The following is a 24,377-nucleotide window of genomic DNA, read 5'->3' on the forward strand; positions in this document are numbered from 1 at the left end:
TAGATAAGCAAATGATAATTATTCATATAGAGAAATACTGTGCATATATTAATAGTTACATGCAGTAACATGGTTGAATCACAAAAACATAGCATTAAAACAAATGAGACAAAACTAAACTGTAGTGTTTAGAGATGTATCCTTAAGTGGTAAAAGGATAAAAGTAAGGAAGGAAGTACCAAAAAACTTGAGATAGAGGTTATCCTTTGAGAAATAGGAGGTGATTTTGGTTGGGAATGGCCCTGTGGGAATCCTGGAGTATTGGCAGTATTCTGTTTTTTAGTGTGGATTGTGTTAAATGGATATTAGTTAAGGTACGCATTTATGTTTCATGCTTTTTTCTGTATAAGTAATATTTTTTCTTAAGAAAAAGTTGTAAACTCGTTCATGGGATGGTGTGACAGAGCAAAAAAGAACAGAAACCATCATCTTTAAAGGAATGTTTCTATAATGAACCAGCCTCTCAGATTTAGTCTTTTACACAACAGGGTTGTAAAGTAAAGGACCATATGGTTACTCTTCGTGATCAAGGTGAAGGTGAAGATTTGCTGTCCTGTCCAACTGCCAAAATACTGGATGATCTGCACAAACACAAAGATGTCATCCTTGTGCCTTTTGCTAGAGATACAATTAGGTGAGGTGAGGGAAACCCTGTACTGTAGCTTTATTCATTCAGTGGTTCCCATCCTAGAATCTTCTACCCCTAGTGCTTCCCCAAATCAGTAATGGGTAGTCCTTAAGTAGTTTGTGTTATTTCAGAAAGCCTAATTGAAATTGTGTTAGCTTACAATAAGAGCAAGCATGTATTTATTTGATAGGGGGGAAAAAATATTGGAAGTCCAAGGGGAAGAGAAACTAATAATAGGAGTTCCTGGTGACTGAAAAGATGAAGCCCACAATCCAGTTTTTGAGGGTTTTAAAAAGTGTTCCTAAGTTACTTGAGACCATCTTAGCTTGACTGATTGAACTAGAAAAAAATTGATGGTTGCAACAAGTTATCTTTGCATGGATTTGAACTTCTTAGATTTAGTAATTAATGCAGTCACTTCCATCATTCTGCAGTTGCAGTGGACTATCAGGTTGGGGGTAGGAGGACCCTCTAACAAAAGCTATTCTCAAAATAGTATCCACTATTGTAGCCTGTTTTACCACCTGGCCGGTATGATGCTTGAGTGTAAGTGGTGCTCCCCCCATATGGGGTGACTTCTGCTGGGGGAATCACGAGATGCATTAAGAAATGTAAATGTTGAATGGCACACCTTATACTTAAAAACTATATTTCTGAAGAACAGTTTATAGAACATTTGCAGTTAAAGCAGTATTGTTTGCATTTAAATTCTTAAGAAATTGGGGCATTCCCTGGTTGTCCTATGGTTAGGACTCTGCGTTTTCATTACTGGGTACGATGCAGGCAAAAAAAAGAAAGAGCTTAAGAAATTAGACACTTCTTCCTAAAATGTCTTTTTCTTTAAAGTGATTCTGGTGGTCCCTGCGATGAAAAGGGTCTAGACTGTGATGTTTTACTGGAGCCAAATACACCATGGGGCCCCAAGAGTGGGGAGCTTAATGCTGTAAGTAGCTTGTTTCATTTATTCTTTATTTATAAAAACAACTGATGATATTTAATCTTTGACAGAAATATGATCGGTTTAAATTAATACTGCAATTTTCATTAATAGACATTCACTGACTATCATAACAAAGTGTTATGCTGAATTAACAGGACTATAAGGCTGATATTTTCCTTGCCCTCAAAGAATTAATAATCAAATTTGGGGGGAAAATATAGTCTTCAGGGTTTATTATGGACAAATAGTAATTTGCAGAATAAAGATCATATGAATGGGGTATTTTATCCCCTCTTAGTCCTATAAACTTTTTTGGTGTAAAATTCTCTTTTTTAAAATTGTATTCAGTAATGCATTTAGTTTTTCCAAGGTTTCAAAACTGAGATGTTTTTAAGGTGATTGGAAAGCTTTGATGCGTTTGATTCCTGTGACTAACAGCCAGGGAGTCTCTCTTTACCTGAGAATGTCCTGTCTTTGTGTTAGTTGAAGTAGCATTTACCTAAGAAAGTAAAATATTCCATGTAAAATGTTCTATAAGCTTCAGATCACTATTAGTGTTTAATTATTGACATTTATTTATAAATTGTATATAAAATAGCAAATTAAATTTCTTGAATATCCATATATATATGGCTCCTTAATTTAATATAAAATGTAAACATTAAAAAGTGAAATAATTAACAAAATAACATTATGTTATCTCTGTATGTGATTTATTTGTTCTTTAGAAATTAGGAAATGTTGATTTTTCTTTTTTTGTAGACATACACATCTTTCTCTATACAGGGAATATAAAAAATTGTACTATATCATTTTTAGATGAGATATTTCACCCTAGAAGGGAGCCATACTTGTAACTTTCTCTAACTCTTCTACAATATCCACATGAAAATAAGGAGCTGCAGTCTTAAGTATTAATCTCTTATTTGGCTTTTTTTATAGTTCTTATCACTGAAAAACTGGACTCTGCAGCTGGTAAGTGAGCAACTATATTTCACTTTCATAAATCTTTTTCCCTACATCAAAGTTTAGTTTAATAGAATCTTATAAGTATCTTATTTTATAGTGAAGCGAGTGAAGTAAAAGTCGCTCAGTCATGTCTGACTCTTTGTGACTCCATGGACTATACAGTCCATGGAATTCTCTAGGCCAGAATACTGGAGAGGATAGCCTTTCCCTTCTCCAGAGGATCTTCCCAACCCAGGGATCAAATCCAGGTCTCCTGCATTGCAGGCAGATTCTTTACTAACTGAGCTTTGTAGAAAACCCTTATTTTATAGGTGTTAGTTAAATGTATAGCATTCTTTTCAGCATCTATAATTTCACATTTACTAAAAATATCGTTGGCTTCCCTCATCGCTCAGTTGGTAAAGAATACACCTGCAATGCAGGAGACCCCAGTTTGATTCCTGGGTTGGGGAGAACGGATAGGCTACCCACTCCAGTATTTTTGGGCTTCCCTTGTGGCTTAGCTGGTAAAGAATCCGCTTGCAGGGCGGGAGATCTGGGTTTGATCCCTGGGTTGGGAAGATCCCCTGGAGAAGGGAAAGGCTATCCACTCCAGTATTCTGGCCTGAATAATTCCATGGACTTGTAAAACAGACATATACTCCATTATCTGGCTGCATAACCCATACGTTTTCTTAAAGGAGTTTTTTGAAAAGTCACTTGCAAGTCACATTTAGAATATTGAACAAAACAACAAATCAATTAAGTTCCATTTATTTGGATGGTTGATTGACTTACTGTTTTTTCTTGCCTGTTTGCCATTACTATGCCATCTGCCACCAGTATTCATAAGAATGGAATAGAAATTGGTATCAGTGATAACAGGAGGGTGGCTGGATGCACGAAACTGATGTGGATATGTTTAATCCAAGACCACATTCACCCAGAGAGTGTGCACATGTACTTATTTGTTGTTTAGTTGCTAAGTCATGTCTGACTCTTTTTCAACCTCAGGGACTGTAGCCCACCAGGCTCCTCTGTCCATGGGATTTCCCAGGCAAGAACACTGGAGTGGGTTGCCATTTCTCTCCCCATTGCTTGTTTATGAGACTACATTAATATTGACAATTATTGTATTTTAACTTAATTTTAATAATCAAGGAAAATATTTTCAGTTGAGAAATAGGGTTTCAGTTCAGCAAATACTAAGTACCTATAATGTGCCCATCACTCTGCTAGAATCTATGAAAATAGTAAATTTTCTAAATATTTCTTATAATGTTATCCTGTCTTAAATGTAGAAATTCTTGGATCCATTTCCCAAATGTGCTAGGCAGTGGTCATTTTATCAGTTTTTGTTTGGCTCATTCATCCAGAATAAGTAGATAAATGTGTTTGGAAGAATTCATTGGTGATGTGATAAAATAAAATTTTAATAAGGTACGTTTTGCTTTTTATTTTAGAAACAACAGTCATTATTTTCCGAAGAAGAAGAATATACCACTGGGTCTGAGGTCACTGAAGATGAAGTTGGAGATGAAGAAGAAGTATCCAAGAAACAGAGTATGGATTTCTAAGTTGAAACTCATCTCACTTTTATAAGGAGGCTATATCCTGAAGGATTTAACGCAAGGGATGAGGAAGGGGCTTTATAAGTCTACATGCTAGGTTACAATGTGGAAAAAATAATAGAGGCTTCATCAAGATTCTCTAACCCTGACACTAACACAGAACACTCATAAAGTTATTTTTTAAAAGTGTGGTATACTAAGAAATAATCCTCCGAGTTTTTGTTTCAGGTATAACTTAATGGGTTTCTCAAAATGTGTGACTACATCAGTATACCTGAGATGATTTGAAATGCCAATCAAATGAAGCATTAGATAATAGTCATCAAAGTATGATTTTTTTTAACAATTAAAAAAACATTATTTTATACAACTGTAAAATGAACTTGTATCAAAATTTTTTAAATCATTAGAGTTAAAATCAGAGAACTAGCAGAGAAAAGTTAGGGTTGCTGCCAAGTTGCTTCAGTCGTGTCCGACTCTGTGCGACCCCATTGACGGCAACCCACCAGGCTCCTTCGTCCCTGGGATTCTCCAGGCAAGAACACTGGAATGGGTTGCCATTTCCTTCTCCAATGCATGAAAGTGGAAAATGAAAGTGCACTCAGTTGTGTCTGACTCTTAGTGACCCCATGGACTGCAGCCTACCAGGCTCCTCCATCCATGGGATTTTCCGGGCAACAGTACTAGAGTGGGGTGCCATTGCCTTCTCCCAAAAGTTAGGGTTAGGGTTAGGCATTTGACGACTCAGGTATTTATAGGCATTTGAAAAAAGAATGTTAAAAAAAAGATTGCAAATTAGATACAAAACTGATTAATGTTCTACAGGGTAGCAAATCCATAGTCTTTGGGGTTATCTTTCCTATTAGAAATAATTTGCATTTCTTTTTTTAAAAATAAATTCATTTATTTTACTTGGAGGTTAATTACTTTACAATATTGTATTGGTTTTGCCATACATCACCATGAATCCACCTTGGGTGTACACGTGTTCCCCATCCTGAAACCCCTCCCACCTCCCTCCCCGTACCATCCCTCTGGGTCATCCCAGTGCACCAGCCCCAACCAGTATCATGCATTGAACTTGGACTGCCGATTCGTTTCATATATGATATTATACATGTTTCAATGCCATTTCCCCAAATCATCCCACCCTCTCTCTCTCCCACAGAGTCCAAAAGACTGTTCTATACATCTGTGTCTCTTTTGCTGTCTCGCATACAGGGTTATCATTACCATCTTTCTAAATTCCATATATATGTGTTAGCATACTGTATTGGTGTTTTTCTTTCTGGCTTACTTCACTCTGTATAATAGGCTCCAGTTTCATCCACCTCATTAGAACTGATTCAAATGTATTCTTCTTAATGGCTGAGTAATACTCCATTGTGTATATGTACCACAGCTTTCTTATCCATTCATCTGCTGATGGACATCTAGGTTGCTTCCATGTCCTGGCTATTATAAACAGTGCTGCGATGAACATTGGGGTACACGTGTCTCTTTCAGTTCTGGTTTCCTTGGTGTGTATGCCCAGCAGTGGGATTGCTGGATTGTATAGCAGTTCTATTTGCAGTTTTTTAAGGAATCTCCATACTGTTCTCCATAGTGGCTGTACTAGTTGCATTCCCACCAACAGTGTAAGAGGGTTCCCTTTTCTCCACACCCTCTCCAGCATTTATTGCTTGTAGACTTTTGGATCGCAGCCATTCTGACTGGCGTGAAATGGTACCTCATTGTGGTTTTGATTTGCATTTCTCTGATAATGAGTGATGTTGAGCATCTTTTCATGTGTTTGTTAGCCATCTGTATGTCTTCTTTGGAGAAATGTCTGTTTAATACTTTGGCCCACTTTTTGATTGGGTCGTTTATTTTTCTGGAGTTGAGCTGCAGGAGTTGCTTGTATATTTTTGAGATTAGTTGTTTGTCAGTTGCTTCATTTGCTATTATTTTCTCCGAAGGCTGTCTTTTCACCTTGCTTATAGTTTCCTTTGTTGTGCAGAAGCTTTTAAGTTTAATTAGGTCCCATTTGTTTATTTTTGCTTTTATTTCCAATATTCTGGGAGGTGGGACATAGAGGATCCTGCTGTGATTTATGTCGGAGAGTGTTTTGCCTATGTTCTCCTCTAGGAGTTTTATAGTTAGACACAAAAATTTGCTTGGTTACATGAAACTTCACAGCATCTAGGCTTTAATCAATAGACATTTTTCTCTTTATGTATTACTATATTTCACTTGCTTGTATGTACTTTGTTAAAGATTTTTTATTAGTGCTCATGAGGGATATTTGCCTGTAGTTTTTTTATGATGTCATCTTTAAATTCTGTTATGAGGTTAATACTGACCTCATAAAATCAGTTGGAAAATGTTCACTACCTTTTTCTGAAAGAATCTGTGTAGTGTTTGTATTCTTTGGCCCTCAAATGTATGATAAAATTTGGCAGTGAAGTCATTTGGGCCTGGAGTTTTCTTTATAGGAAGGTTTTTAACTATGAATTCAATGTCTTTTATTAATATAGTGCTATTCAAGTTTTCTATTTCTTCTTAAACGAAGATCATGGCATCCGGTCCCACCACTTCATGGGAAATAGATGGGGAAACAGTGGAAACAGTGTCAGACTTTATTTTTCTGGGCTCCAAAATCACTACAAATGGTGACTGCAGCCATGAAATTAAAAGACACTTACTCCTTGGAAGGAAAGTTACGACCAACCTAGATAGCATATTGAAAAGCAGACATTACTTTGCCAACAAAGGTTCGTCTAGTCAAGGCTATGGTTTTTCCTGTGGTCATGTATGGATGTGAGAGTTGGACTGTGAAGAAGGCTGAGTGCCGAAGAATTGATGCTTTTGAACTGTGGTGTTGGAGAAGCCTCTTGAGAGTCCCTTGGACTGCAAGGAGATCCAACCAGTCCTTTCTGAAGGAGATCAGCCCTGGAATTTCTTTGGAAGGAATGATGCTAAAGCTGAAACTCCAGTACTTTGGCCACCTCATGCGAAGAGTTGACTCATTGGAAAAGACTCTGATGCTGGGAGGGATTGGGGGCAGGAGGAGAAGGGAACGACAGAGGATGAGATGGCTGGATGGCATCACTGACTCGATGGACGTGAGTTTGAGTGAACTCCGGGAGTTGGTGATGGACATGGAGGCCTGGCGTGCTGCGATTCATGGGGTCCCAAAGAGTCAGACACGACTGAGTGACTGATCTGATCTGATCTGATCTGATTTCTTCTTAAATTTGTTTTGACTTCTTTCAAGGAATATGTCCATTTTATCCAAATTGTCATTGTCAGATTTATTAGCATGAGGTTGCTCATAGTATTTTCTTATCCTTTTCTATCTGAAGGATCTCTGATGATGTCCCTCTTTCATTCGTGGTATTGTTAATTTGTGTTTTATATTCCTTTTTTCTTGATAAGTTTAGCTACAGGTTTATTAGTTTTATTGATCTTTTCCAGGAACCAGCTTTTGATTTCATAGACTTTCTCTGTAGTTTGTCTATTTTATATTTCATTGATTTTCAGTCTTATATTTACTGTTTCCTTCCTTGAACTTACTTTGGACTTAATTTCCTCTTTTTTCTAGTTTCTTAATGTGGAAACTTGAATCACTGATTTTTTTCTTTCTTTTCTAGTATAAGCATTTAAAACTATAAGACTCACTCTAAACACTGCTTTTTAAGTATTTCTCACAGATTTTGGTATGTCTTGTTTTCATTTATATTTAGTACAAAATATTTTCTAATTTCCCTCATGATTTTGTCTTTGACCCATGTATTGCTCAGTAATGTGTTTAATTTCCAAATATTTTCAGATTTTCTGAATACTTTTCAGTTGTCGATTTCTCATATAATTCCATTGTGATCAAAAAAATGTACTCTCTGTGTTTTCATCTTCTAAGTTTTATTGACACATGTTCCAGATGTGCATGAAAACAGTGTGAATTCTGCTGTTTTTGGTGGAGTAGTCTGTAAATGTAGAGTGAAGTCGGTTTGATTTTCTAGTGCTCATTTTCTGACTACTTGTTCTATCAATAAGTAAGAGATTAGTATTGAAATCTCAAGCTATCATGTTAATTTATGTATTTTTCCTTTCAAGTCTGTCAGCTTTTGCTTTATGTATGGGTTAGAGCTTTGTAACTGGGAACATACACAATTATAGTGTATCGACTCTTTTATCATGATATAGTTTCCCAGGTGGCACAGTGGTAAAGAATCTGCCTGCCAATGCAGGAGACTCAGGAGACATGGGTTCAGTCCCTGGTTTGGGACGATCCCCTGGAGTAGGAAATGGCAACTGACTCCAGTATTCTTGACTGGAAAATTCCATAGAGAGAGGAGCCTGATGGATTACCGTCCATGGAGTCTCAAAGAGTCGAGACATGCCTGAGCAGCAGGCATGGCATGGCGTAATGTGTGTTTGAGCTTTGTAACTAGGTATATATACATTTATAGTGTAGATGGAGCCTTCTTTATTTATAGTAGAACTGCTTATCTTAAAGTCTGTTTTGTTTAATTTTAACATAATCACTCTAGATTTGTTTTGTTTACCATTTGAATGACATATCTTTTTCCTATCCTTTTATTTTCAACAGTCGGAGTTTTTAATTTGAAGTATGTATCTTGTAGATAGCATATTGTTGGAAATTGCTTTCTTGTCCAGTTTGACAATCTCTGCATTTTGATTGGACCATTTATTTTATTTATATTTAATGTGTTTATTGATATGGTTGTGTTAGGTTTGCCATTTTGCTATTCATTTTCTAATTGGCTCAAATGTTTTGTTCCTCTGTTTCTCCTTACTGCTTTTTTTTGTGCTAAGAAAATTTTAGTATATTATTTAAATTATTAGCTTTTTAGTTATATTTCTTTGCATTTGATTGTTCTAAAGATTTCAACATGCCTTTTTAATCTATCACAGTCTACTTAAAGGTAATATGAATTACTCCAGGTAAAATATTAACATAAGAACCTTTAGAGAAGGGAACAAAGAAAAACATATACCTTTAGTCCTTTATATTTACCAACATACTTATCATTTGTGTCTATATCTTTGTTACCATCTGATGTTATTTTCTTTCATTCATTCATTCATGAGTGAAAGTCTCTCAGTGTGTCTGACTCTTTGTGACCCCATGGATTAACCAACTGAGCATGAAGGACTTCTTATTTCCTGTAGTACAAGTATACTGCAAGTGTACTAGTGAATTCTCTTGTTTTTATTCACCTGAAAATGTCTTTATTTTGCTTTTGTTTTTGAAGTACAATTTTCTCAATTTTTAATTCTTGATTAACAACTTTTTTCTTTTAGCACTTCTTTTTAAATTTGGAGGATAATTGCTTTGTAATGTTGTATTGGTTTCTGTCATACAACAGCACTAATCAGCCATAACTGTATAACTATGTATCTGTATATTGCCTTCTTTCAGCACTTTAAATATGTCATTTCAATGTCTTCTGGCCTCCATTGTTTCTGAGAAGTTAGTCCTTGTGATAAAAATTTTCCCCTGTTATGTATGTAATGTATACTTTTAATCTCTCTGCTTTCAAGATTTATCTTTTTATTTTTGACTTTTAGAAGCTTGACTACGGTATGCCTAGATGTGATTTTCTATGTGTTTATTTGGGACTTGCTGAATTTTTTGAATCTATAAATTGTTATCTTACAATCATTATTTCTTTAAGTATTTTTTGTACCCCTTTCTCACATTTGTTTTCTGGGTCTCCACTACACCTATGGCCTTTTGATATTGTCTCTGAGGCTCTGGGTCCTTTCTTCAGTCATCTCTCCCCCCTATTGGATAATTTCTAATCCTTGACTTCACATTCACTGATTCATTTTTCTGCCATTTCAGATTTTCTTTTGAGCCTATCTGGTACATTTTTAACTTTTTCATTTCAGTTATACCTTTCAGCTCTAGAATTTCCCCCCTGGTTCTTCTTTTATATTTTCTGTTTATGTGTTGAGATTCTCTCTACCATTTTTCCTTTGAACATATTTGTAACAGTTGCTTTGAAATTATTGTCTCCCAAGTCCAACATGCTGGCCTTCTCAATCTGTTTCTATCAACTGTTTCTTCTGAGTGGATCATACTTATCATTTTCTTTATCTCATGACTTCTGGGTGAAAATTAAATTCTGTAGGTTCAGTTCAGTTCAGTTCAGTCGCTCAGTCGTGTCCGACTCTGTGACCCCATGAATTACAGCACGCCAGGCCTCCCTGTCCACCACCAACTCCTGGAGTTCACTCAAACTCACGTCCATCGAGTCAGTGATGCCATCCAGCCATCTCATCCGCTGTCGTCCCCTTCTCCTCCTGCCCCCAATCCCTCCCAGCATCAGAATTTTTTCCATTGAGTCAACTCTTCACATGAGGTGGCCAAAGTACTGGAGTTTCAGCTTTAGCATCATTCCTTCCAAAGAAATCCCAGAGCTGATCTCCTTCAGAATGGACTGGTTGGATCTTCTTGCAGTCCAAGGGACTCTCAAGAGTCTTCTCCAACACCACAGTTCAAAGGCATCAATTCTTCGGTGCTCAGCTTTCTTCACAGTCCAACTCTCACATCCATACATGACCACAGGAAAAACCATAGCCTTGACTAGACGGACCTTTGTTGGCAAAGTCATGTCTCTGCTTTTCAATATGCTATCTAGGTTGGTCATCTTTGTGCAACTCTGAAACCTTTTATTCTCCTAAGAATTGTTGGGATTTTTGTTCTCATAAGCAGTTAACCTGCCTAAGCCACACTGCAAAATGTGTCTCCCTGCTGGTGTCTCTGCACAGGTTTTTTTGCCTGCTAAGTGCTGCTGCTTTTGCCTATCCCCCACCTCAAAGGGCATACCAGCCTGTGTAGTTTAATGAGCTTCTTCTGGTACTATGTCTTGGTTTCTCATGAAGTTCAGGTGGAGGCAAGAAATCTGCTTTGGGTTCCTTCATGGTCTCCAAAACTGTTGACTGAAAAAATATATTCACATTCTGAAAGTAGAGAGCTATTTTATCTGGTGGGGATGTTTAAGACACTGAGCCCAGGACACAGCATCTCAGTAGCTCTGAGAAAACTGCTCCATGGAGGCAGGGGGACATTAGGCTATATACAAGTTTGCAACAAATAGAGCAGGCAGTCTGAACATCAAGATCAGGTATCAAGTGAAGGAATTTAGCATTCTGTGTATGGGAAGATGCAGGCCTCTGGGCTCACTAAACTTATTCCTCTCATGTGCACCTCAGCTATCTGGGGCCAATCCTGTTCCTTGTTCACCTTGCTTCTTGCATTCCCCCAGCTCCTCAGCAGTCACCACGGAGGGTGGCAGCATCTGCAGGATGACAGTCTGGGGAGTTTAGTGGTCAGCCAGGGAAAGAATTTATTGGGGGCTCAGCTGCTTGGTGGTTTCTTGCTTTGGGGTTCCCCTAGATTCCTACTTGTTTTTCCAGTCCCAGGTCTGACCTGTGATAATTCAAGCCAGCAAGACTCTCAGAAGCGCAAGCTAAAGACAGTTTGGGGAAGTCATTCAAAGGCACAGGAAATGTGCCTCCTCTCACAGAGAGCAGTTCTGTCTTCCAGTGATCAACACCACCCTAGTTTCTGCTTGCCTTTTTAGCTGAGCTTCCTAGGGTCTCCCGTGTACTTGCATAGTTTAACATTCAGCTCAGAATTAGTTCATATTCACATTTTAGGCCTCAGATCTCTTTCTTATTTCCAAATTTTCCCCTTTGAATACCTAGCTTCTCTGTTGCTTTGAACTCTATCATTTTCTCCCTGCAACTCAAGGTTATAATTTTCCTCCCTGAGCTGGGGAGGGGGAAAGTGCCCTCAGATAAGAAAGCTTTTTTCACATGTAAACAGTGAACTTTCTCTCTTCCTTTGATTATTCTCCAGTACCTGCAGATGATTGTTCATACTATTTTTGTTCTGTTTTTATCATCATTTGCGGGGGAGGAATTTTCCACCCTTTCACACTGCTGTTATCATGTAGCCCACCCTGTCACGGCTTTTAGCAATATAACACTTGTTAATCTCCCACATTAACAGAGACACACATGTCAGGGGCCCAGGGCCAGCAGAAAAATAAATCTCTCTGGATTCTAGATGTTGTTTTGTCTTTATTCTGTTATCTTCAAGATTGTCTTCTATGTAGCACATTTTACAGGTTTTCATTTATGGTAGTGATGAAGTTTCTTTTTTAAGATAGAGCAAAAACTGTAAAGATGGTGTGCAAATAATTGATAATTGGGAAACAACAATCTAATGTATCATTATCAACCTTCCAACCTTCTTTTTAGAGAAATACTTCTTTCCCCTCCCTCTTTTTTGGCCTGTCTCCTTTCTCCACTAAACTGTCAGCCAAGAGTAAGGTCTGAATGTTCATAGCAGGAATGCCCTCATTTTGAATACAGTTTATCCCAGATCTGCTTCTTCCTAGGATCATTTATGGTCTACCTCCATTTTTACCCTTATAGCCCAACCTCCTGTGTGAACAAAGGCATTTTAAAGATTGTGTGTGTGAACCCTTCTTTCCTCCCCTTCTCAATTTGTGATTTTTTGGGTTACAGTTATTTTTTATATTGAAAAATTTGGAATTAGGAGATGACTCCACTGTCACATTAGATTCAGGGAAATATGTGTAATTTCCCCAACATTTTTCTACATTTAATTTCATTGGGACTTGGAATTCATTGCCCTCATTTTTTTCCTAAGATTTTCGCCAAGTAGAAAGAAGAAAAGTAAATGAACCTCTATAAAGCACTTTTAGTTTGATTTCTCCATATATTTACTTTTTACCCAAAGGTAATTTCTTAGTTTTTAAAAACAGTGTTTTATTTTTTCAGTGATTTTATTCTTTGGATGTGACAAGTGCATGGACTGATAACACTAATGTTCTATTATTAGGGAAAAAGGAGAAGCCAAAGAAGTTCACTAAACAACCAAAAAAGCAGATGTCTTCACCCTGTGGTCAGAAGAAAGAAAAGGCACTGGAGAAGGTAACTATAAATTATCTATTACTATTCTAAAGTTTGTATTAAGAAATAAGCAGATACATCCAGGAAAAATCCGAAAAAGAAGAGCTACGAGTACCACAGTGGAATGCTAGCAGTGTAAAAATGAGTGAAGAATCTCTATGAAGACTGAGATTAAAGATCTCTAAGGTATATTGACACATGAAGAAAGGAAAGTGAAGTATAAGAAAGATAAATTAGCAGTTTTGGATTAGCATATACAAACTACTATGTATAAAATAGACAACAAGATCCTACAGCACAGGGGACTATATTCAAAGTCTTATAATAAACTACAATGGAAAAGAATGTGAAAAAGAATATATATATAAATATATATATAATAGGCTTCCCTGGTAGCTCAGACAGTAAAGAATCTACCTGCAGTGTGGGAAACCCAGGTTTGATCTCCGTGTTGGGAAGATTCCCTAGAGAAGGGAATGGCTATCCACTCCAGAGTATATGCTGAATCACTTTATACCAGAAACTAACACGCCATTGCAAATTAACTGTAAGAAGAAAAAAGGCAAAGTGCAGAGCAGTATGTATAGTGGTATATTATGCTACCATTTATGTAGACTAGATAAAGGAATATATATGAATTTTCTTATATATCCATAAAATAGCTATAGAAAGCTATATCAGAAATTGATAAAATTGGTTGCCTCTAAGGAAGGGAATTGGATATCTAGCGGGAAGGACAGAAACTTTTTTACTTTGTCCTATTTATACTTCTTGAATTTTGAACCAGTATTACTTATTCAAAAAATAAAACAATTTTTAGAATTGATTATATTTTATGACCTTTTAAAATTATTCTTATTTCCTCATGCCTTCAAAGGAAGGAGTAAAAAGCCAGGTAGGAATAAGAAAACAGTATAACTACTGTTGGCTAAAAGAGGAACTGTGGATTCTAAAAATGTGTGAAAAACTGGGGTGGGGACACATTCTACACAGTATATGTTGGATGGATTGCACATTCATCTCCATGTTAAGGACCACAGGCACAGAATGAGTGAATTCTTAAAGACTGCATTAGAGGTGTGGGGCTTCCAGGTCAGATAAAACAGGTTCAAATTCTAGGCCTCTTTCCCTTTGGATAAGTTTCTTAACTCCTCTGAAACTGTTTTAATATAGAGATAATAATCGCATCTGTCTCACATGGTTGTTGCAGGGCTTCAATGAAACAATGCTTGTAATGCTCTTGGTACAGTATCTTGTACCCAATAAATGTAAACTCTTTTTTGTTATTACCTATAATGCTAATCAGTAAATATGTTCTAATTGGGCCTCAATGTTGTCTACTTTTTTTTAGTCAACTTCTAGAGATGTGTCTCCTTTCATGTGAGTATTACTCCTTAATCCAGTCAGATGTTCACTCTAAAAACATCAATGCTGATTTTTGTTTAATTTTTTTAATAGTGTGAGTATGCAGAAGAATAAGTGGGATGCCACAAGATCCTTGAGATTCAACCAAGATGCACAAAGAGAAGATGGTAAGTAGTAATATTTGGGTACTGTACAAATTGGATATAAATAGCAATGATAGGAGTCTTTTATAAAGAATGCTGAATAGCTTTAAAGGTTCCAACTGAAATAAGGCCCAAAATTAGCACATTTCCTTAGGCATCAACCAGAGTTTCATTACTAGACAACCCCAGTAGATAATGTGTGGTTTCATGCATCCGTCATTCTGAGGTCTCTCAGACTGACTTTCATCCACTGCTTCCACTTTCAAGAAGGCTGAATAATTAAACATCTTCATAAAAAGTAAGATTTACTAATTTTTACATTTCAGATCAGCGGCGGATGTCTGAAATTACTGGGCACCTAATAAAGATGAGATTGGGTGATCTGGATCGAGTCAGGTCAAAGGAAGCAAAAGAAGTAAGAATTACATACTCATGTATGGTGCTCGCTTAGTACTCTTTCCTCCTTTATTTTCATCATAAGTATAAAGATGCTTTATGATTTTAAAAGAGTAAATTTTTAATATATTTTTATATTCTGTACCAGTTAGCCAGTTCATTCACAGAAAAGTTTTTCACCACCTCGTATGGTCCATACTGTGTAACACACACAGTAAAGTACACTGTCGCTGAAAGTATAGTATCCAAGAACAGATCAACTCATCGTGGAAGGTGACCTCCTGGAGTTGCTAACTTTATCAGCTCTGTATCGTGCTTAGATGTTATCTTTAAGATGTTATCTTGCTATAAAAATGATAAAAAGAAATACCTGTACTCTTACTGAATTACATATTAGTTATAACATTATATATCATTATTAGTATCAGTATCATATATTTACAGTAACTTTTGCCCCTCATGCTTTTATTGAAAAATTTACTTCCCTACAAGAACAGGAAAAAAAATCTTCATCACCATGGGTTAGACAAATATTTCTTAGCTCCAACACCAAAATCATGATCCATAAAAGAAAAAAATTGGATTTCATCAAAAGTTAAAACTTCTTTTTGAAAGGCATTATTAAGAGAATGAAAAAAACAAGTCATAAACTGTGAGAAAATAAACAGCCCAGTAAAAAGAAGCAGGCAAAAAATTAACCATAGACTTCATGAGAGAAGGTAGCAAAGAAACACAGGAAAAGATGGCAACATGAGTCATCTTTTTTGTTTGTTTTTGCTAAGTCTTGTCCAACTCTTTTGTGACCCCCTGGACTGTAGTCCACCAGCACCTCTGTGTATGGGATTTCCCAGGCAAGAATACTGGAGCAGAGGATTTCCTTCTCTAGAGGATCTTCCTGACCCAGGGATTGAATTCCTGTCTCCTGCAGTGCAGGCAGATTCTTTACTGCTGAGCCACCACCAGAAACACCATTAGTCATTATTATTGTTGTTCAGTCACTAAGTCTTGTCCTACTCTTTGTGACCCCATGGGATGTAGCATACCAGGGCTCCTCTGTCCTCCACTATCTCCTGAAGTTTGCTCAGACTCTTGTCCATTGGAGGAGTGATGCTAACTATCTTACCCTCTGCTGCCCACTTCTCCTCTTGCCATCAGTCTTTTTCAGCATCAGAGTCTGTGCCAGTGAGTCAGCTGTTCACATCAGGTGGCTACAGTATTGGAGCTTCAGCATCAGTCCTTTCAATGAATATTCAGGGTTGATTTCCTATAGGATTGACTGGTTTGATCTCCTTGCAGTCCAGGGGACTCTCAAGAGTTTTCTCCAGCACCACAATTCGAAAGCATCTGTTCTTTGGTGCTCAGTCTTCTTTATGATCCAATTTTTGTATCCATACATGACTACTGGGAAAACCATAGCCTTGACTATACAAACCTTTGTCGGCAAAGTGGTAGCTCTGCTTTTGAATATGCTGGCTAGGTTTGACTTAGTTTTCCTTCCAAGGAGCAAGCGTCTTTTAATTTCATGGCTGCAGTCAAAATTTTCACCATGAAATTTTGCAGTGTCCACAGTGATTTTGGAGTCCAAGAAGGTAAAATCTGTCACTGCTTCTACTTTTTCTGCTTCTATTTGCCATGAAATGATGGGACTAGATGCCATGATCTTAGTTTTTTGATGTTGAGTTTCAAGCCAGCTTTTCACTACCTCCTATCAAGAGTCTCTTCAGTTCCTCTTCACTTCCTGCCATTAGAGTGGTATCATCTGCATATCTGAGGTTGTTGATATTTCTCCTAGCAGTCTTGATTCCAGCTTGTGATTCATCCAGCCTAGCATTTCACATGATATACTCTGTGTAAAAGTTAAGTAAGCAGGTTGACAGTATTTAGCCTTGACATATTCCTTTCCCAGTTTTGAACCAGTCCGTTGTTCCCTGTCTGGTTCTAGCTGTTGCTTCTTGACCCACATAGTTTCTCAGGAGACAAGTAAGGTATTCCCAGTTCTTTAAGAGTTTTCCAGCTGTTATGATCCACACAATCAAAGGCTTTAGCGTAGTCAATGAAGCAGAAGTAGACATTTTTCTGGAATTCCCTTGCTTTTTCCATGATCCAACAAATGTTCACAATTTGACCTCTGTTTCCTCTGCCTTTTATAAACCCATCTGTACATCTGGAAGTTCTCAGTTCACATACAGTTGAAGCCTAGCTTGAAGGATTTTGAGTATTACCATGCTAGCATGTGAAATGAGTACAGTTGTGCAGTAGTTTGAACATTCTTTGACATTGCCCTTCTTTGGAATGAAATGAAAACTGACCTTCTCCATTCGTATGGCCACTGCTGAGTTTTGCAAATTTGCTGACATACTGAGTATAGCACTTTAACAACATCATCTTTTAGAATTTGAAATAGCTCAACTGGAATTCTATCACCTCCACTAGCTTTGTTTGTAGGGATGCTTCTTAAGGCCCACTTGACTTCGTACCCCAGGATGTCTGACTCTAGGTGAGTGACAACACCATGGTGGTTATCTGGGTCATTAAGACCTTTCTTGTATAGTTCTTCTGTATATTCTTGCCACCCCTTCTTCATCCCTTCTGTTTCTGTTAGGTCCATACTGTTTCTTTCCTTTATCGTGCCCATCCTTGCATAAAATGTTCCCTTGACATCTCCAGTTTTCTTAAAGAAATCTCTAGTCTTTCCCATTCTGTTGTTTTCCTCTGTTTCTTTGCATTGTTCATTTGTAGAAGGCCTTCTTATCTCTCCTTGCTTTTCTCTGGAACTCTGCATTCAGTTGGGTGTATCTTTCCTTTTTTCCTTTGCCTTTCACTTTACTTCTTTCCTCAGCTATTAGTGAAACCTCCTCAGATAGCCTCTTTGGCCTTCTTAGTCATTAGGGAAACATAAATTAATCCCTCAACAAGATACCACTATACACCCACTAAAATGTCTAAAAAAATTTTTTTTAATATGCTAACAACAATATAGAGCAACTGGAACTGTCATATGTAACTAGCAAGGGTGCAAAAGGGAATGGCTACTTTGGAAAACAGTTTGGCTGTTTCTTATATTGTTTAAGGTTTACTCACCATGCAGATCATTTCACATATCTTTACAAGGGCTTTATTTAGAATTGTTAAAAACTAGAAACAACCCAAATGTCCTTTATTTGATAAGTGAATGAGACCGCAGTGTATATAAAAAAGAATGAGCTACTAATACATGCTGCAACATAGATGAATCACCTGCACATTATGGTAAGTGAAAGAAGCCCTATTCAGAAGGCTGTAAGCTACATGATTCTGTATATATATAAGGTTCTACAAAGTGCAAAGGTGTAAGGACATAAAACAGATAAGTAGGGGAATTTCCTGGCGGTCCAGTGGTTAGGACTCTGTTCTTTCACTGCCAAGGGCACAAGTTTTATCCTTGGTCAGGGAATTAAGATCCTGCAAACTACACAGACCAGCCAAGAAAAAAAACCCAGAAGTTGATGGTTGCCAGAAAGTCGTCAAATCATTGGCCTTAAAAGGGGGCACCAGGGGATTTTCTTGGGGTGATGGAACTGGGTTATGTCTCCCTTATAAGTGTTCACACAGCTGTATGCATTTGTCAAAATTCAACTCAGAACAGTACACTAAATAGGGTGAATTTTAAAGTAGTACGTATAAATTATAACTCAAAGAGCTAAACTTTTTAATTAAAAAAAAATTGCTTCTAAATTAAAAAGTAATGCTGTTTCAATAAAGCCAAACTTCTTCTATTGGTTCCATATAGATAGTAACTTAATTTTGCTCCTTTACAGTTTGCAGGAGGTATTTATTCCAGGCTTGAAGCACAAATCAAGGCCTCAGTGCCAGTCAGTGCTCGGCAGAGCAGCTCGGAAAAAAACACAAGGTAAATCAGCAGAAGTGAATTCAGAATGCCAGTTTTGAAGTGATGATTTTTTTTTTTCTTAAGGGAAAAATCATATGAACGCTAGAAGCACATAATTTGGTTTTATTTTGTTTGGAGATTAGATCATCAAGACATTAGTCAGAACCAGATTTTAACTTAAGAGTTAAGACTTTAAAAGGTCATGATGACAAAATTTAATGAAAGTATAGTTTTTTAAAATCAGTTTTTTGTTTATTGAGTCAGCTCGGTTCTGAGCCAACAGCTGACAAATGTAAGCTGCAGTGCCACTGCAAACTAGCAGGATCTTTACGCTGTTTATTGATAATGTATTACTACTTTATATAAATCATTGAACTTTTCTTATTTCTTGTTCTCTCTTGATAAAATCTAATTTGTGGGACTTCCCTGGAGGTTCAGTGGTTAAGACTCCATGCTTCCACTACTGGGGGCCAGGGTTCAATTCCTGGTCCAGGAACTAAGATCCCTCATACTGTGCAATGGGGCCAAAGAAAAAGAATATCTAACTTGTATGTTCTTTGTCATTTGACAGCACAAATTTTCTTTGAAAGATTAGCAGTTACTGAAATTTGATCATTAATACTACAGATCCAAATGCCTTATCTGCAATTCTGAAATCCAGAAAACTCAGAAAGCCCAAAGTTTTTTTCATACATTTGTGGCTACTGATCTGAGCTACTGTGGTGCTATTTGTAGTTTTTATTTATCTTAACGTAAATGCTCATTTAGGTCAGTAAAGAAGTACTCATGTGTTTGGTTATGGGGCACTACTCCAGATTCATAATATACAATGTATGTACATATTATCTCCACCAAATTAAAAAAGGCCTGAATTCCAAAATACATTTCACTCCAAGAATTTTTAAAGTGGGTTATGGAGGTACATGAATTTGCTTTAAATTTTGACAGTGTCAATCAGACTTAACATAAAGCAGTGGCAACTTCTTGTTGTTTTAGAAGCACCTCTTACGTTCTTTTCTGTTTAAAAAAATCTAGGTCTAAAAGTCGTTTTGGTCAAGGTCGGCCTGTGTAAAGCACCTTTAAATATAAGAAGACAGAAGACATACCTCTGGACACTTGAAATTGCTTACTTGAAGATCTTTGGAATGATTACTTCTAAATGTTTTAAGTTATTTATTAAATATTCTTGAAAGCCACAAAAATCTAGTGGTAAGGGAAATATATAGTTAAGTCTTATGAAATTGTAAATATGAAACTTCTTAAATCTGATTTTCCTTTGGTGTTGAGAGAATTCATTCTTAGGTAGGTTGATAAGGAGTCTGGGGCCCTCAAACAGGAAGGGGTCCAGGGCCCTCACAGAGGAGGAAGGGATCTGGGGCCCTCGAGAAGGAGATAGGAGCCTGGGGCTCTCAAGGAGAAAAGGACAAACATTTTTTTTCTACATTAGTCACGTAAAACATTTTTTCTTTAAGCCCACAGCTAATGACTCAAGGGTATGTTTTTCCTTAAGCTCTATACTAATGATTATGTAACAGCAATGTGTCTTGTTCTAGGACATGTTTATCCTTCTTAACAAGAACCTTCTGACTAGTCTTGTTATAATAAGATGTTTTTTGTGGGAGTGGATCTGGTAAGACCTTTCTATTGTTAGTTCGAATCTTGTTAATTTAAGATGAATGTTGTGGGAGTGGGTCTGATCAAAGTATATAAGGCCTTGATAAGACTATGGAGGGAGGGCACTCTCCATCCCCTTTCTGATGTCTATGTCAGAAGGTTTCTCTGTCCCTTTTTATACTTTAATAGAATTCTCCTACACAAAAGCTCTTGAGTGATCAAGCTTGGTCCCTAGTTCTGAAGCTGAAATCTTCTTCAGAGATCACAAATCCAACATCATTCACCGTTAGCTATCAGTGTGATGCTAGGCTATGTAAAAAATTAGTATTTAGAAATTTATATAGTTAAGACTCCAAGGCATTTGTTACACTTTATTTATTTGAAAGAGAAGAGGCCTAAACTCTCAAATAGCTAAGAGTTTTTTAAGATCTTAAAAAATTAGGGGAACACATCTAGTAGTGGTACTGTACATGTGCACTGATTATGTATGTCTTTGGGCTGTAAATCTTGTGATGGCATTGAGAACTGCCATTTATGTGACGAAATTTCCAGTGATGCTAATTTTATGCTTGCATGACTTTTAAGAAGTGACAGATCTCAAAACTGAGTTACGTAAAATTTTAAGGTGAAGTATTTCCTGTTTTGGGCAGAAGGCTTAATTTTTTTCAGTGTTATTCCAGAGAAATCACAATGTTAATCCAACTCTTTTTTCAGTTTTTAATATGTATTTATTGGTCTGGAATTACTGATTATTACTTCTTTCTTCTGTGAAGCTAGTTAAAACAGCTGAATTTGTTAAAAGAAATTTGGATTCTGAAGTTGTTAAAACAACTGTTGATAGTTTTAGGATAGTAAATCATTTCAGTTGTATAAGACACCCACTGTACAGTTCTTAGGACACTAAAACTCAACCATAATTCTATAGCCATTCAAATAGCCCCTTAAGATGGTTACAATCAGTTATTACTTTAGAGATGTCTGGAAGGAAAGATTCCCAGATACACTTGATGGGTGAAAAATCTAATTATTCAGGAGAAATCAGTTTTTCTAACCAAGCAGAAAGAGTGCTCAGGGAAAATTTGTTCCAAACCATAATCATATAACAGTTATGTGTTTGGAAATTACTTATATGTAGGTCTCTAAAACACTTTAATTTGCATTGTTTTTATTTTTAGTCTTCATTTATCTTAGAAATTTTCTTCAAATTATTTAGAAAACAGACTTGCTAGTGTATGACAGAACAGCAATTTCTATTGAAATGTTGAAGTGTTATGTATTTTTAATGAATATTTTATTTGGTAAATAAAGCTAGGTTTTATTTGATGTTACATGCATAGCTTTGCCAAGATTTTTGAACTTCTGTTTGGAAATTTTGTTGCAGTCGACATATTTTTCAATGGTTTGATATTTTTGAAATAGTTTATACATTTTATTTGCAAAAGAAAATGTTTTATACTACATGATCTGTAAGACCTGTTAAATACCAGTCTTGTTTACTGTATTCTGTGATCAAAAAAGGATTTAGGTTTGCTGTGACGGTCACAACTGAAAGAGGAAAATATCTCATTTGATTTTTAATTGATGGTAACAAGGCAGATTGCTTCTTCCCCAAGGGGACTGTACCACTAAATTGATTTTTACAAACAGAATTTATCAGAATTTTATTTTCTTCAGAATGTGCTTTAAATTTTGTGAATGTCTGTAGTTCATAACACAGGTAACACAAACATTTTAATCAAGTTCATAATAGCATTTGTTTTGCTAAATACTTTGAGGTTTTATCTTACATTAATTCTGAATTCACATTTATTTAATTGAAATAAACATTAATGACAAAAGTTGTTTGTAGAGTCCCTTGATCTGAATCATTGCATCTTCTCAAAAAGTTCAGATGGGCTCCAGGTCATAGGTTTTCATGGAAGAAATGAATTTTGTACATTTCCCAGGTGGCTCAGAGGTTAAAGCATCTGCCTGCAATGCGGGAGACCTGGATTCGATCCCTGGGTCAGGAAGATCCCCTGGAAAAGGAAATGGCAACCCACTCCAATATTCTTGCCAGGAGAATCTGGCTCCAGTCCATGGGGTCACAAAGAGTCAGACACAACTGAGCGACTTCACTAAAAAAAAAAAAAAAAAAAAAACTAACCTGGTAAGGACTTCAGCAAACATTTAAGGGATAAAATATTGCAGAAAAGGTGATTTATAACTGTTGCATTATTTTGTTATTGTCCTTCTTCAGAACTCTTAGCCAGGTATTGTGAGCTGTGCTGAGTGCTTTGGAAGCTGAAGCTGAAGCCCTGTCATGCTAAGTGTGTGTGTGCGCCCACTAGGTTGTGTTGTAGCCCACTGGGCTCCTTCATCCAGGGGATTTCCCAGGCAAGAATACTGGAGTGTGTTGCCATTTCCTTCTCCAGGAGATCTTACTGACCCAGGTATCAAACTCACATCTCCTGCTTGGCAGGCAGATTCTTTACCACTGAGCCACCTGGGAAGCCCACCACACTAATCTGCCAAAGGCAAATGTATAAAAACAAACAAAAAACCTTTTATCTTCAACATCTCGAAGTAATTCTTCAATCCTCAACTATTCTATTTTCACACCTCCCAGTTAAAAGGCATGGGGGCTACCTAGCCAGTCCAATTCTAAGAGGCTTCAGTTCAGTTCAGTAGCTCAGTCATGTCCAACTCTTTGCAACCCCATGCACTGCAGCACGCCAGGCCTCCCTGTCCATCACCAACTCTCAAACTCATGCCCATTGAGTTGGTGATGCCATCCAACCATCTCATCCTCTGTTGTCTCCTTCTCCTCCCACCTTCAATCCCACCAGCATCAGGGTCTTTTCCAGTGAGTCAGCTCTTCGCATCAGGTGGCCAAAGTATTGGAGTTTCAGCTTCAACATCAGTCCTTCCAATGAATATTCAGGACTGATTTCCTTTAGGGTGGACTGGTTGTATCTCCTTGCAGTCCAAGGGACTCTCAAGAGTCTTCTCCAACACCACAGTTCAAAAGCATCAATTCTTCGGTGCTCAGCTTTCTTTATAGTCTCTCACATCCATACATGACTACTGGAAAAACCATAGCCTTGACTAGATGGACCTTTGTTGGCACAGTAATGTCTCTACTTTTTAATATGCTGTCTAGGTTGGTCATAACTTTTCTTCCAAGGAGTAAGCCTCTTAATTTCATGACCGCAGTCACCTTATGCAGTGATTTTGGAGCCCCCCAAAAATAAAAGTCAGCCACTATTTCTACTGTTTACCCATCTATTTGCCATGAAGTGATGGGACCAGATGCCATGATCTTCGTTTTTTGAATGTTGAGCTTTAAGCCAACTTTTTCACTCTCCTCTTTCACTTTCATCAAGAGGCTCTTTAGTTCTTCACTTTCTGTCATAACGGTGGTGTCTTCTGCATATGTGAGGTTATTGGTATTTCTCCCGGCAATCTTGATTCCAGCTTGTGCTTCTTCCTGCCCAGCGTTCTTCATGATGTACTCTGCATGGAAGTTAAATAAGCACGGTGACAATATACAGACTTGATGTACTCCTTTTCCTACTTGGAACCAGTCTGTTGTTCCATGTCCAGTTCTAACTGTTGCTTCCTGACCTGTATATAGGTTTCTCAAGAGGCAGGTCAGGTGGTCTGATATTCCCATCTCTTTCAGAATTTTCCACAGTTTATTGTGATCCACACAGTCAAAGGCTTTGGCATAGTCAATAAAGCAGAAATAGATGTTTTTCTGGAACTCTCTTGCTTTTCCGATCATCCAACGGATGTTGGCAATTTGATCTCTGGTTCCTCTGCCTTTTCTAAAACCAGCTTGAACATCTGGAAGTTCACGGCTCATGTATTGTTGAAGCCTGGCTTGGAGAATTTTGAGGATTACTTTACTAGTGTGTGAGATGAGTGCAATTATGTGGTAGTTTGAACATTCTTTGGCATTGTCTTT

General features: G+C 37.2%; 1 protein-coding gene across 5 annotated transcripts in view; it reads left to right on the forward strand.

The window, feature by feature from the left end:
- The window catches only part of SANBR (SANT and BTB domain regulator of CSR), a 62,839-nt gene extending 40,569 nt beyond the window's left edge, over window positions 1–22,270 (forward strand). For 3 of the 5 annotated variants that reach the window (XM_024999403.2, XM_024999402.2, XM_059891747.1), the window contains 11 exons: window positions 489–634; window positions 1,475–1,571; window positions 2,511–2,543; window positions 3,980–4,079; window positions 12,972–13,063; window positions 13,920–13,937; window positions 14,394–14,422; window positions 14,501–14,574; window positions 14,877–14,965; window positions 18,744–18,835; window positions 19,850–22,270. In XM_024999403.2, the coding sequence (XP_024855171.1) occupies window positions 489–634; window positions 1,475–1,571; window positions 2,511–2,543; window positions 3,980–4,079; window positions 12,972–13,063; window positions 13,920–13,937; window positions 14,394–14,422; window positions 14,501–14,574; window positions 14,877–14,965; window positions 18,744–18,835; window positions 19,850–19,886 (807 nt within the window). In that variant the 3' untranslated portion in view covers window positions 19,887–22,270. Of the gene's footprint in view, window positions 1–488; window positions 635–1,474; window positions 1,572–2,510; window positions 2,544–3,979; window positions 4,080–12,971; window positions 13,064–13,919; window positions 13,938–14,393; window positions 14,423–14,500; window positions 14,575–14,876; window positions 14,966–18,743; window positions 18,836–19,849 lie in introns of those variants that run through there. The other 2 variants (XM_024999404.2, XR_003037161.2) reach the window with 2 other exon arrangements.
- Window positions 22,271–24,377: the final 2,107 nt, after the last annotated feature.

Source organism: Bos taurus, chromosome 11, assembly GCF_002263795.3.
Source record: "Bos taurus isolate L1 Dominette 01449 registration number 42190680 breed Hereford chromosome 11, ARS-UCD2.0, whole genome shotgun sequence".
NCBI lineage: Eukaryota > Metazoa > Chordata > Mammalia > Artiodactyla > Bovidae > Bos > Bos taurus.